This window comes from Equus przewalskii, chromosome 12 (assembly GCF_037783145.1).
Source record: "Equus przewalskii isolate Varuska chromosome 12, EquPr2, whole genome shotgun sequence".
Classification (NCBI taxonomy): Eukaryota; Metazoa; Chordata; class Mammalia; order Perissodactyla; family Equidae; genus Equus; species Equus przewalskii.
The window spans coordinates 42,539,137-42,553,646 of record NC_091842.1 but is presented as its reverse complement, the minus strand read 5'-3'; the positions used below and the strand labels follow the sequence as shown (position 1 = coordinate 42,553,646).

The window sequence follows — 14,510 nt, the reverse complement described above, 5'->3', positions numbered from 1 at the left end:
ATGTTAGTGGTCATCTAGGGGTGGGGAACTGGAGGTCAGGGGGAGTGACTGTCAATGGGTACAGGATTTCCTGTCGGAGTGATGAAAGTGTTCTGCAACTACACAGTGGTAAACTAGATAGCATAACACTGTGAATATAATAAAACCCACTAAAGTGTACACTTTTAGAGGTTAAAATGTTGAATTTTCCCACGTATACTGATTGATATGGAACAATCTCCAAAATATATTGTTCAGTCAAGTGTAAAATAGTGTGCCTAATATATTGCTATTTGTGTGTGGAGGAAAGTTCATTTATTTATATTCTTGTATAGGCCTTTTTGGAAGAAAATACAAAATACTGGTAACTGAGATCCCATTCAAGGCGCCTGGCAGTTAGAGAAAACGGGAGATTTAGGTTCCACTGTATAACTTTTTGTGCTATTTAAATGTTTCTATGTATATGTATTACTTGAAAATAAAAACATAAAGCATGCCCAAGTTAAAAGAAAAATGTTGCATTTCATGTTGAGTTTATTGCAATAAAAAAAAAGCTACCAACAAAATAATAAAAGAGGTCTAAGTTTTTGGGCCCCTCTGCAGCCCAAGAGAAAGCCTTAGGGGGTGTGGGGGGGCCAGCAACCTGTTTTAACAAGTCCTCGAGCTGATTCTGACACACGAGAAAGTCCAAGAACCACTCAAATGATCCAATGGTGCCCGAAGGCAGGACCAAGTGTGGGTCCCAAACCCCACCGAGGCCACCATCCCATTCCCAGGTGGAGATCACTGCCCGTGCACACCCCCTCCCCTAGGAAGCCCTCCCAGCTCCCAGGCCCAGCCAAGTGCAGCCAGCTGCTGAGCATCCCTACTGTTCTAGGAGGATATCCACATATCTGCAAGACACAGTGAGGGCTGAGGGCCTCCTGGTGAACCCCAGGGTATTTGCTCCCCAAGGATGGGCCCTGCTCTGGACCCTTTGGACTCCCATGCAGGCTGCAGGGCCAGTACAGTTCCTCTAGTCCTTTCTTCCCCGGATTGTAGCCAGGGGGCTGTCTCGACCCCAGCCCCTACCTGCTTTCGTGCTGGGACCCCAGGCCTACTCCTAAGTCCAGGGACATCCTCCCTCTGCCTTTTCAAAACCACCCCTGCATGGATGGTGGTAATGGCTGCACAACATGAGCACACTTAATGCCACTCAACTGCAGACTTACAAGTGGTTAAAGTAAGTCTTAGTGTATTTTACAACATGAAAAGAAAAAAATACTCCACTCCTCCAGGAGATGAAGGACAGAGGTGGGAGGTGTGCCCCCACCAAGCTGCTCAAGCTGAGGTGCCCTCTGCCTGCTTCAGTCCAGCCCTCAACATGTCACAGGCCAGACTGCACAATTGAGTCAGGAACCCATGACCCCAGCTCTCATCCTCTTTGCCTCTCCCCTCCCAGGACCACCCTTATCCACTTGAGGCTTTCCACTAATTTGTGTCCACTTCCAAACTGAACAGGGCATGCCTCTATCCAGCCAGCTTGGCGTCCACACCACCTACCAAGCAGAGATGTTTACCACCCACTTTTTAGTAGTCTCCCACTATGGGACCAGAGTTATGTTCCAGTGAGGTTGATTCTGGTCTGGCCCAGTCTGGGCCACAGGTGTAGTGCCTCTTGGGTGGAGGGACACCCTCCTGACACTGCACTCCTTTCCCATGCACAGCCAGCCAGGGAACACCTGTGTCACAGGCCAGCAGAGCAGTCCACCTACCCACACGTCCTCCTAGAAGGGGACAGACAGTGGCAGCAGAGTCCAGAGTAGGACCAACAGCCACATAATGGTGCTAGTGGCCACAGATCCAGACCCAGGTCCCATGTGCACATGGAGCCAACCAGCCTCTGCACAGAGGGGTGGGGATCACTGCTTTCACAATGTGGCCATCAGAACCTTCCTCCAAAAACAAAGAAAAGCCCCCAGAAAAGTCGAAAAAGGAAGGCCAGCCCTGGTGGCCTAGTGGTTAAGTTCAGTGCACTCAGCTTTGGCAGCCCAGGTTTGGTTCCCAGGCATGAACCTAAACCACTCTGTTAGCAGCCATGCTGTGGTGGTGGCCCAAAGTAAAAAAGAGAGGAAGACTAGCATGGATGTTAGCTCAGGGTGAATCTTCCTCAGCCAAAAAAAAAGCCAACACCTTCCAGCTACCCTTTCCCGAAGGGCTCGTTTTGGTCTCGCAGGACCTGCAGCAGAAGAGTTGAGAGCGGGTGACACAAGCCCTCCCTGAGCGTGAGTCAAATTCCAGCACTCTGCTCTGAGGACGCCATGGCTGTGATGTGGATATTGTCCAAGAGTCTGTCTTCGCCCTAAGTAACTCTAAAAGGGGAACTGCAGGGTAGCTTGCCTGAGCTGGAATGCCAGGTTAAGGCCACACTAACAGCAGACCAGACGGGCAGCCCTTCCTAAAGAAATGGATGCAGAATGGGCATGTCCCTCACCCCCATTGGAGCCTACTGTGTCTGCACTGAAGGGCAGAGCTCGGCAGCTCAGACTCAGAAAGGACATGAGCAGACAGCCCTGCAGACAGCTGTGCACACCTGGCTCCAGTCAGTGTGTGTATAGTAGGGTCAGATGACAAAACTCAAAGGGGAATCCAACAGTAAGCCACAATTTCTGAGAGGGTGCTGCTGTGTCAGCACCTCCCGTGGGAGGGCCATGGTGACGTCTCTTGAGCACAGAGGGACAGCAGAGACCTCACTGCAGCAGTCAGGAGGCAGTCTGTCAGATTTATTTATTCCTACTCAACATAACCCCAGAACACAGGAGCAACTCTGTACATCTCTAGAAACTCACAGCTAGCTCCAAAACAATAGAAATCTTAAACTACAAAAGATGAGTTGTATCAGCAAATATAAAGGGTAACTTTAAGCCGTGTCATTCGTTTATCAGACTATTTACAGTGCGCAGGCGTGGGTTCAGATCTCGCCAGCCTCCTTCTCCTCCGACCTCCGAGAAGCAGTCTTCCCGTTGGAGCTCTCGAGCTTCCAGTCCGGGGCCCCCCGCTCGCTCCGTCCGTGCTCCCAGGACTCCTCCCTCGATGCCCGCTCTCTGGAGAATCTGGGAAAGGGGAACCAGAGGCTCAGTAGAGGCTGGCGCTCCCCCTGGCTGGCTCCTCAGGCACCAACAACTTGGACCCTCAATGCCAGGTCAGGGAAGGCCAAGACCCATCATACCTGGGGGGAACCCACAGCAGGCAAAAGGGCAGCCAGGCCTGCTGTCTCATGCCCATCTCACTGTATAGGTACCGTTAGGCAGCCACTACAAAGTGACATTTGCAAAGATTTCTAATAACAGGAAAAGCTTTCGCTATAATGTAAATGGAGCAAAGGAAAATACAATAAAAGTACACATATAAAATATAATCCATTATATAAAATAATATAGGAAAAAAGACTAAAATCAAGCATACCAAAGTGCTAACAGTGGTTGTCCCTGAAGGTGACCATGAGCGGTGTTTTTTGGTCTTTCCTTAAAAATAAACAAACCAAAAAAACCCCACAACAGAGGTAAGCAGGCCTGGTCAGGACACAAGTCTCAGGGGCTCTGTGTATGCCAGTGACGGTGAGTATGCAGCCCCTGAACACAGCAGGCCACCTGGCAGGGGCCACGCCCATGTCTGACCATCAGCACAGCCTCTCAACTGTCCCAGCCCTAAGTCCATCTGCTCTCAGCTTAGGGCTCCCACTCACAACTCCTCCAGCCCCAACACTCAGTCCTCCAGGTGCCCAGCCAGGCTCCTGAGCAAAGCCCAGCCCCATCCCTACCAGGTACAGCCAACAGGCCCTGATGACAGACCCCCAGTGGACCCTGGGAACACAAAGAGAAGGGGCTCACTCCTGGTTGCAGCTACCGAAGGAGTCAGAGTAGTTACTTGTATTTCGCACTCCGGTCCCTAGAAGCCCGGCGGTGGCCCCGGCTGTGGCTCCGGGAACGGCTGCGGTGGCGCCGGTGTCTGTCTCGGGACCGGGACCGGGAAGACTTTCGGCGCTCTCTGGAGGTAGATCTTGACCGCCTCCGACGCCGGTCCCGGGAGCGCGACCTGCAGCACACAACCAGAAGGCTCTGTAGGTGGTGATGGCCTCACCCAATGCCCCTCCTCTCGCCACAGGTTCTGCTTGATGCTTTACTGATATCTCCCCTTTCCTCCCACAAATTTACAACTGGGGTTTCACAAGAATCCCATCAATTAACCTCTGGTCAAAAAAAATTATGGCCAGACCTTTTCCACCGATACTTTCTGAAAGCATCTTGCCAGGAACCTCCTGGCCGCCCTGCAGGCCTCTGCCGGACCCTCCAACTCTCAGTGACAGTGGATCCCTCTGCTGTGTTAAGCCCCAACCAACTCAATGACAGATGGGGCTCAAGCCTTGCCCATGCCCCACCCTTCACTAGCCAGCCCTGCCTACCAGATACTAATCATGAAGTTACAGAAGTTATATGAGAAAAACGCACGTGGAAAAGAACACTTGGCTGAGAACACTGGAATGGATTTGGAAACCTACCTCCTGCGATCTCTGGTTCTTGATCCAGACCTAAAATGGAAAAAAATATTAACAATTTCCCAAAAACAGATCCGCCTGAGGGAAGGTGCCCCAAGCCCACAGGGTGGAGAAGGGTCAACTTGCCACAGACCTGTTACTTTCTAGCTGCTCACTCGTTCTCAGGCCTGTAGCACCAAGTCTCAATGCTCATGGGATGAGACCCACCCCCAACCCCCAGCCCCGAGCTGCTATGTGGCAGAAGGAAGAAACCAGCACCCAGGGGTCAGAAGCTGCACCAAGTTCAACAAGTGGCTTTGCCAAATCTGTACAGTAGACACTAGCAAAACCACGCAGACAGTCATGCAACAGACACAGGGCTGGGCAGAATCCGAAGTCACCAAAAGACACTGAAGTTAATGCAAAGCCTCAAGTTTCCACCACAGGTTCGCTGCCAGGTGAGGGTCACACGGGCTCACTGGGAAATAAGCTACAACCAGCAATCCAAGATGAGCTTTACGATGAGGTCTCATTTACACCTGCTCTACAGCAGAAATTTACAAGATTGCCACCATGTGCTAAGCAGGAAGTGACAAAAGATGCTCACACACCATGTGGCTAGAGGATAATCTGACAAAGCCTCTTGGAAAGCAATTTTTGCAACACCTACCAATATTACTATACTAAGTTCCTTTGTCCCAGAAATTCCAGTGCATTTTACAAAACACTCAAACATATACAAGGATGACCACTAGAGTCCTTGTTCAAAATAGTTTTATAAAAACTTAGTCATCAAAAATTAAAATTAAAAAGGATAGGCAAGAAGACCAAAGACAAACAAGTGGGACTACATCAAACTAAAAAGCTTCTGCACAGCAAAGGAAACCCAGGAAGAGGAGAAAATATTTGGAAGTCTCTCAGGGATCTCAAACCAAATATGGCCAGAGCCAAATTCTACTCCCCACATCCTCCTCACCCCACTACACTGCTCCCAGTCGTTCCAGCTCTGTAAGTGGCCATTCCAGGCCAGAAACTGTGAGGCCAGCTCCAGTCTCCCTTTGCAAGCCTCACATCCATCTACCAGCAAATGCTATCAGTTCTACCCCCAGAACACACCCAGACCGGTCCAGCCCTCAGCTGGTTCAAACTGCCACCTCCCTCTTCCGGACTCTCCCCCAGCCCCTCACTGTTCTCACTGCCTCCATCCCTACCACCTACTCTCGTTCTCAACAGGGCAAGAGGTCCCGCCCCTCCTCCACTGGCCCCAAGGCCATTCTGTGGGGGATCTCACCCACAGCAGGGCACGGCAGTGTGACAGAGCATGCTCCAGCTCCAGAGAATCTCAGCTCCTGCCTGTCCTGTTGGTGAAGGGCTGCACCCACAGGAGGCAGGGTGCAGCGAGGCCTTCTCCCTCTTCTTCTTCTTCAGCCCTTGGGGGATGTGTACCTCTCCAGGTTAGAACCTGGTCTTCTCCACAGCTGCTTGTGCAGCATGGGATGGCCCTGTTCCTTGTTGCACAACTGTGCACACACAGGCCCTCCTGGGCCAGCCAAGACCTCATTCAACTGAACAAACTGCATGTCTGTCGTTTCTGTTAACGGCCAGGTAGGGACTTGGCGGACCTCAACTGTCACGAGCAACACTGCAGTGAATGGAGAAGGGGTCTCCTCGGGCAGGGCACGGCCAGGGGCTCACCTCCTGCTCAGCCGCTCCTCCCGCTCCCTCTCCTCTCTCCTCCTCAGTCGATCCTGATTTCTCTTCTCCTGCTTTTCAGCCACAGTTTTCTAAATAAATGAAAAATTGCAAAATGAGAGAAGAGCAAGTTGCACAAACTAGAGTGTGAACGTTGTTTAACAAAGCACCTTTATACAACCTCAGCACTGGGAATTTAAAAATCTAAGAGAAACTCTTACAAAACAGGAACAGTCATTTTTAAAACCTCTTAAACAATGGAAAACACATGAAAAAATTGCTTTATCATTACATTCTATCAATTCAGTGACAAACTGCATATTCTAAGAGGAGCTGTACTACTAAGTCACAGGAAATTTATCACATTGCTTCAAATCAATCCAGAAAGTTAGTTTTTTACCCAAAGGAGACTCCACGAAGTTTACGGTAAAAGAGAACACACGTGTCTGACCAAACACACCTTGCTGCCAGTAGCCAAGCTCCTGAGGTCAAGGAGCAGCCTGTCCTCAGGGCGCTGCACTGGCTTTAGCCCTGGCCTCACGGAAGACAGCAGGCCGGGGGAGGTGGGCCATGAACCCACCACAGCTGGCTTTCAACACCAAGCTCAACCCTTGACTCATTGGGCTTGGTTGTGAAACAACGGAAAAGAAAATGCAACAGGCAGAGGCGGCCTTGAGAAACTTCACAACTGGACCACTATCCACCCAGCTCAGTTGAGAGCACCAGGTCCAATCTGGGACCACATCAAAGCACTAGGTCCACACGCTCCACCCCTAATATCAACCACAGCCTTTCAGTGTCCTCATCTCTCTGCCAAGTGAAATGAAGCCCTGAGGGGAAGTCAGTAAGAGTAGTGAGCCAAAAGGGCACCAGTCTTCTCATGTCCACAAAGGTGTGAAAGATGATCTTAAACCTCAGTGCGAACTGGAACCAGGCCCTCAGGATAAGAGAGCACAGCAAGAACTGGGAGAGGCCAACTCTCCGCTGCAAAGCACTCGCAAGGTGTGAGAGCCTTCCCACCTGACACCTCCAGCCTGACCCCTCGGACTTTACTTGTCCTGTGCCGGGAGCAGGCACAGGAGGATGGGCGAGTTAGGTTAAGGGTGCAAGTTTCAGCACCTCAGCACCATGCAGACTCTTCCTACAGCAGATATGACCAAGAACATGTCTGGCATCACTCCTTTCCAAACCCTCCCTACTCTCTAAAAAACTATCCTCCCACACCTGCTTGCTTTCACCATCCTGGGTCTACCTTGGTGCGTGACCTTCAAGTGTGAACACCTCTGGGACACCGTGAGTGAAGCCACCTCTGATTAGGGCACAGAACTCCCATCCTTCTTATCGTTATGAGGTGAACTTTCAAATACGTTTTCTGTTAAAGAGCTATTTATCAAAACCTATGTTTGTGTTGTTTTCGTCAACTATATACTCATAACCGCAATGATAAAACATGTTTTCTAGATCAAGTTCTTAAGGTTTCAGGGAAAGAAATTTCAATATATTCACGTTTGTGATGCAGAGATACACGTTAAGAAAAAAATAAAAGGCTTTTAGGTATAGGACAAAATTATGGGGTGATATGTAATGGGAATACAATTTAAAAGAGAAATGGGAATGTGACATTTCCAACTACTAAGGAGTATATTTTTAATGAGGATGGTAGTGGACACCACCAAGTCACTATTACATTCTACTGGCTACCTACGAAATATTTTTACATCTTTCTCTTTTTTCTGAGTAACATTTGCTCTGAGCTAACGTGTTGCCAATCTTCCCCTTTGTGTATAAATATTTTTACATCTTTCATACCTACAAACATATATGAAAAACACTCCAACTTAAAAATGTATGACAAAGTGTATCAGGTTTCAAAATTCTACTAGGAATGCAGGAACAAAATGTTTCAATACCAGTGGTTGAGAATATCCTCATTGCCACCCCAGCTCCCTCTCCTAGTGCCAAGTTCATACATCACCTACTGGGGACCCCGCTCCTCTGCCACCTGCTACTCCTTCCTGGGGGCAAAGAGGGTTCTTGGCCTTGATTATCATCCAATACCGCATGCCTGTTCTTCCACAAGACTCTAGGTGTCTGGAGGGAAGGCCTGCATATTACCCAACGTCCCACCCTAGCAGTCCCAGTATGCAGCAGCAAGACCCCATCAGTTTGAAGAACGACAAATCAAAGTATCCAAGACATGATCACCTTCCATTCTCAGCTTTCCGTACCCAAGATGACAAATGTTTTAGAGCCTAATCCAGAAAAACAAGGCGGCTTGAGGAAGGGACAGAGGTGGCCAAGGTGGGAGGAGGGCTATCAGAAAAATCCCATCACTTTTTCAACCTTCTGAAGAGGCTGAAAAGCAAGGGTCAGGATGTGAGACCTGTCCAGCCTAACCACTCTCTACACATCTGCCGCTCTGTCCACGGAGAAAACTGGAGACAACTGGCTCTTTCCCATCTCCAAACAGCAGTCACTCTAGAGATACTTAAGAACTGTCTGTATCCCGGGGCTGGATTCAGCCATTTTCTTCTGTGAACAAGGTGGTACAGACTAAATAAGTATCCAAGGTCCCTTTGGATTCAGAGAGCTTAGATCTCTTGTGTGAACGAAGTGATGAAATCTCAGTATTTCACTATAAAAACTCAAGGCATGTTCTTAGAGAGGATTAAAACACAAGGTTTTCCAGAAATAAAGAAATGTAAAGATGATCACAAGACTTCTCATTTCAGGTTTCTCCAGAAACGCAATACATTAACGTACCCTCAACTGATCAAGCTTCTCGCGGATCTGAATGAACCCTAAGTGTAACTTGCCCCCGAAGTGGTCTGCAAGACGACGGTCATTGTCATGGAGGCCCAGGTAGGCTGAGCAGACCTCACACACACGCAGCTTCTGCTGTTGAAAACTGGACGCGGGCATGGAGTTTCTGTATTCTTCCTGGAGAAGAGAAGAGAGTGCTGAAAGTGAGGTATACAGAACTGCCATCAAATACTCAACCCCGCAAAAGGAAGTATCTGAAGGGACTATAGAGGTTACTTTTAAATAAATAAAAACTAGACGGTTTTCAAAGCTTCAGGCATTTGTAGCCAATTCAATTTAAAATCAACTAACAGTCACGGTTTCAAAGCCACAGGGAGCATTCAAAACCCTCGGATGAGCAGGATGTTGTCTGTTCCCAGAGGCCAGCAGGGAAGGCAGGTCTCCACTACGCATGGTAGAGAGCTCTGTGAGGACCAGAGAAGCAAGAAGGGAGAATCTTCAACGTGGGCCTTCAAAAAGCAAAACTAAACCAAATAAACAAGCAAAACACACAAGAGTCATCCACAGAAATTGTGTCCCAACGTCCAGGAAATTGTCTCCCAATGCAGCCCCAAAAGTTAAAATTTGGATGGACAAATAGATTAGACACTATCTTCAAAGGAGAAAGTTTGCACAACAGAAGAGAACAAAATACACTCCCTCCTGCAGCCTCTATGTCCGAGTCCATCACAAGAACTCACTCACTCAGCCTCAAGGCAAATACATGAAATACAAAGGAAAATAGCAGGACGTGGTTAACTGCTGTTTGTGCTCAAGTTAAGAATGCTCCCTCAAAGCCCAGGTTTAAGAAGTGCATTCCAGAGGCAGCCCTGACAACCCAGTGGTTAACGTTCTGTGCTCACCACTTGGGCAGCCTGGGTTCACTTTCCAGTCATGGAACCACACCACCCATCTGTCAGCTGCTATGCTGTGGCAGCGGCTCACATAGAAGAATTAGAACAACTGGCAACTAGAATATACAACCACGTACTGGGGATTTGGAGAGGAAAAAAAGGAACACATTTCAGTAGTCATTTATCCTTACTTAAAGGGAGACCTGAACGTAAGTAAGGTTCCATTAACTCAAACATTCAAAACGTTCCCTAGAAAATGCAAATTAAAATAAGATACCACGTCATTCACTCAACTGGCAAAGATACAGAAAAACAGGCACTCTCACACTGCTGGTAGAAGCCTACGGTTGGTCCAACTAAGGTGGAGTGTAATTTAGCAATCGAACTGTGAAAGCGGGACATGTATGCACCGTTACCAGAAACACTCCTTCCAGGGACATATCCCAGAAAACTCTCCCACATGCACCAGCAGACAGGTGCACGGACACTCGCTGTAGAGCTCTCTGTAAGGATGAGAAACCACCAACAACCTAGAAAACCACCAATGAATGGTCATGTGTTCATCAGATGGAATCCCGCAGCAATGAATTGACTGAGAAGATCTAGATGTAGCAACACGGAGGGATCTCAACACAACACTGAGTGAACAATGGAAGTGGAGAGCAGACACGTACAGGACGGCAGAATTTATGGAGGATTCTTCAACTGCACAGAGTACACCACACACACACACACCCTCTCTCTCTTCTCTTATGGGTACACATGTGTAATAAAGTGAGAGGACAAGACCGAAGATTATGTTGAACGCACACGTATGCCTGCCTCTGGGAAGGGAGATAACTGGGACTAGCGAGGGGAACTTAAATTTCCATTATAATGTGCTACATCTTTTATTAAAAGAGAAAAGGGGGCCAGCCCAGTGGTGTAGTGGTTAAGTTCACGTGCCCCACATCAGCAGCCTGGAGTTTGCCAGTTCAGATCCTAGGCATGGACCTACACACCGCTCATCAAGCCACGCTGTGGCAGCGTGCCACATACAAAATAGAGGGAGACTGGCACAGATGTTAGCTCAAAGGCAATCTTGTTCATCAAAACAAACAAAAACAAAAAAAAAAAACCCTAAGCAAAAATGATAAATGTGGTGGGTATACAGGTATTTGTGATATTATTCTGTCCCTTTCTATATTTTGAAACTTTGAATGCCACTCTCTAATATCTTTCAAAATAAATTCTAGTTACGCTCAGTGAAAAAAAGCCAATCCCCTAAGGTTACATACTGTATTATTCCATTTATATAACATTCTCCAAATGACCAAAACATAAAAATGGAGGACAAGTTAGGGGTTGTCAGGGTCAGAGAAGTGGGTGTGGCTATAAGAGGGCAACAGGAAGGATTCTGAGCTGATGGATGCTCTGTCTTGACTGTAGCAACATCAATATCCTTTCTGTGCTACTGAGCTGTAGTTTTACGAGATGCTAGCACTGGGGGAAACTGGATAAAGGGTACACAAGGTCTCTCTGTATTGTTTCTTAAGACTACTCAACACTTGCCTGCTACTGAGAAGAGAAAGGCCCCCAAGATACCACACCACCACAGAGACCAGCACTGCCGAGGCCTCCTCCACACCATCTCATCTTGCCTGGTGGTTTAAGGAAGTGAAGTGATGCTGGCTCTTGGGGGTACTCACAGTGATGGGGACAAAAGACAGTGGCTGGGATGAGGATGCTAGGAGGCCTGAGCATGAACAGCCATGTGTCTCATATCTTGCTCCTGTCTTGGCTGTCTGCAGACATCCATGTGGTAAACCCCATTTTAGCCAATGTACAAATCTCTGAGCCATCCAAGGGGTTTCTGGTGTCTGCTCTGCTCTTCAAAGCAGGAAGGGCTGGGCCTCAGGGTGTGCTAAGAGGCCGCACAGCTTCCCCCAACTCTGGCCTTTCTGGGGCGCTGTCAGCATCCCAGGAAGGCTGACTCTGTTCTACATGTAAACACAAGTTTCCCATTAAAGTAGACTAGGTTTAGATCTGGGGTAAGGATTTATATATAGGACTTATACAGGGATTTGTATCTTGTGCAAAATGCAGGATTTAAATACCCTATTTTCCAATAATGGAACTACCCTATAAACCAGGGAACCTGTGTGGAACTTTACCAAGTCATGCCACCATGGTAATGCCACTCAAGGTATGTGATTCACAAACGTCACCTGCAACTGTCACATTCAAGACCCCATTTGTCTTTTAGTGTGGTCACATCTAAAATATCAGATTTGTATTGTGAATTCTTTTCTCTTCTCTCTCATTTATGTTCAAGAATGGATTACACTGTCTACAAATGTCACCGAGGAGGGTGTTAGTCTGCCAGGGGCAAGCAGCACTATCTCAGCCCCAGACAAACGCACTGACCTCAACTCCGGCCCACACTGGCCCATGGAAAGCAGTCCAGACAGCCCCACCCTGATACCCTATGGCTGTCTCTTTACTTGTCTCTGCCTCCCTGGGCACTGCGCTGACACCCACAGCTGCTGGCACTATTATGCATTCACTCAGTCACTACTGAGCTCCTACCACATGTGAGACACTACACTCAGCCAGGAGTCCAGTGATGACCCAAACCAGACCTGCCCCAGGGTCTCCTCAGCTCCACCTGGCCTCTCTGCCCCTGCCATTCTGATAACCTTCTCAGTCTGTGGGTCTCAGCAAAGGGGCCTGCCGGGGTCACCCTACCCTACCTGGAAAGCCCCTGCAACCCAAAGTCCCTCTCACACTCAGACTCCATTTCTTTTGAGCACCAATCCTCATCTGAATCAATCTCATACATCTGTTCACATTCCCTTCTGTCTGCACCCTCCCCACTCCAGTGCCCTCTCCATGAGAGGAGGGCCTCTGCCGGCTGGCTCACAACAAGCAGTGCCTGGCACACAGGTAGAGCTTAGAGAGCATTTACTAAAGCAACACGCCAATCACTGTCTCCCTCTGCCTCTACAATTTCCAACACTCTGAAAGCCTACATGAGCCATCTCCAATTCCAGTGGTGCAGATTTGAGAACCTGAGGGTCTCTGACGAACATACTAATCTAGGAAGAAAACAACTGTCCTTGACTCAGTTTCTCCACCACACTACCAGTGTGTCCTGGTTTGGCACCCCAGCCGACACCACTTGGATGCTACCCCCAATCCACACAGGTTCTCTCTACCAAACAACACCCAGCTTTCATTCTTTACAGCAACCTGCACACAATTCCAGCTCAGTCATACACGCTGAACAACCACCAGTGCCCACCAACGCCCTCTGACAGGATGTGCTCACTAACAACTCCACTGCCTCTTCACTACCCAGGACTGCGCTCTACACATGGGAATTATGCTCAGACCTGGCAAGTGACTGGTCTGAGGTCACCCGGGGGTCAAGGGGTCAGAGCAAAGATACAAACCCAAGTGTGCACTGACTCTAAAAATCCTGTGATCCTGTCAACATACACCCAATTCCCAACTCCTTCCCAATATTCAAAATAGGGAGGACGGCTTAATTTTAGCTCAAATGGTCAACTCTCTGGAGTTACGAAGTTTCCCCTTACTCTAAGATTATTTTTCTCACCAACCTCAGCTTCTTTCTTCTTTGCACGGACTTTCTCCACTTCCATAAGAATCTTCTGGGATTCGTCCACATTCCCTTCGGCTCCTAGCTGCTCGGCTTTAGCAAGAAGTTTCCCTATTTCTTCATTCAACTCATGTACTTTTTCTGCCTGAGAGGAGACAGAAATAATCAGGTAAGCAGTCATCTAAAAACCGAACACTGGGGCCAGCCCAGTGGTGCAGCAGTTAAGTTCGGACCTTCCGCTTAGGCAGCCCGGGGTTCACCGGTTCAGATCCTGGCCACGGACCTAGACACCACTCATCAAGCCATGCTGTGGCAGGCGTCCCACATATAAAATATGGGAAGATGGGCACAGATGTTACCTCAGGGCCTATCTTCCTCAAAAAAAAAAAAAAAAAAACCCACAAAAACACGAAAAAAAAACACCAAAGATTTTAACGAAAAGAAAATGAGTATTTCTCTTGCTGCATTTCTGGTCTGCTCAGTGAAAAAAACTGAACAGCCCAAGATTCTGGCTGGATCACATGTGAACTGTAATAATTATGACATCCTTATTGCCACCGAGACTCTGACCATAAAGTAAACCTGTTCACTGCTCTCCAATAAAAACAGCAGCATCTGTCACCTCCAACACGGTCACAAGGATCATTTGGTCATTTTCTAGGCTGTCTTTTTTTAGGTCCTCTCTCAGTTCAATCTTCTGGGTAGGGGTAATGAAATGTCTAGGTTTAAATGCATAAATTTATACTGTAAGCACAATGCCTAATTATTGGGATTTACTTTCAGAAATAAAACAGGCCCTTTGGTCCAGTTCATATATCCTAAGAAATGCTTTGACAAAACTAAAAGGAGAAAACAATGAAGAGACTTAGCTCCACCAGAGGGGGCACAGAAGAGTAATGCAGCTGACACTCAGGCCAGGTCACAGATCGACCTTCTTCATTCCATGGTGTGAATGCACCACAGTTTAACTCTTTCCCTAATTTTTCCCATTTCCTGTTTTTTGTGGGGAGGTCAAAAAAACATGTATGGTGGGAGGAGGGACAGAGGCAGTACCTCCTGGGGGCTGAGA

The 14,510-nt window shown here is 48.1% G+C and overlaps 1 protein-coding gene across 6 annotated transcripts in view; it reads right to left on the bottom strand.

Moving 5' to 3' along the window:
- Positions 1-2,712: 2,712 nt before the first annotated feature.
- LUC7L (LUC7 like) overlaps positions 2,713-14,510 on the bottom strand; it is a 29,751-nt gene continuing 17,953 nt past the window's right edge. For 4 of the 6 annotated variants that reach the window (XM_070568889.1, XM_070568892.1, XM_070568890.1 and 1 more), the window contains 6 exons: positions 13,443-13,586; positions 8,948-9,124; positions 6,188-6,276; positions 4,517-4,546; positions 3,886-4,053; positions 2,713-3,071 (listed from right to left, as the gene is read on the bottom strand). In XM_070568889.1, the coding sequence (XP_070424990.1) occupies positions 2,930-3,071; positions 3,886-4,053; positions 4,517-4,546; positions 6,188-6,276; positions 8,948-9,124; positions 13,443-13,586 (750 nt within the window). In that variant the 3' untranslated portion in view covers positions 2,713-2,929. Of the gene's footprint in view, positions 3,072-3,848; positions 4,054-4,516; positions 4,547-6,187; positions 6,277-8,947; positions 9,125-13,442; positions 13,587-14,510 lie in introns of all 6 variants that reach the window. The other 2 variants (XM_070568891.1, XM_070568894.1) reach the window with 1 other exon arrangement.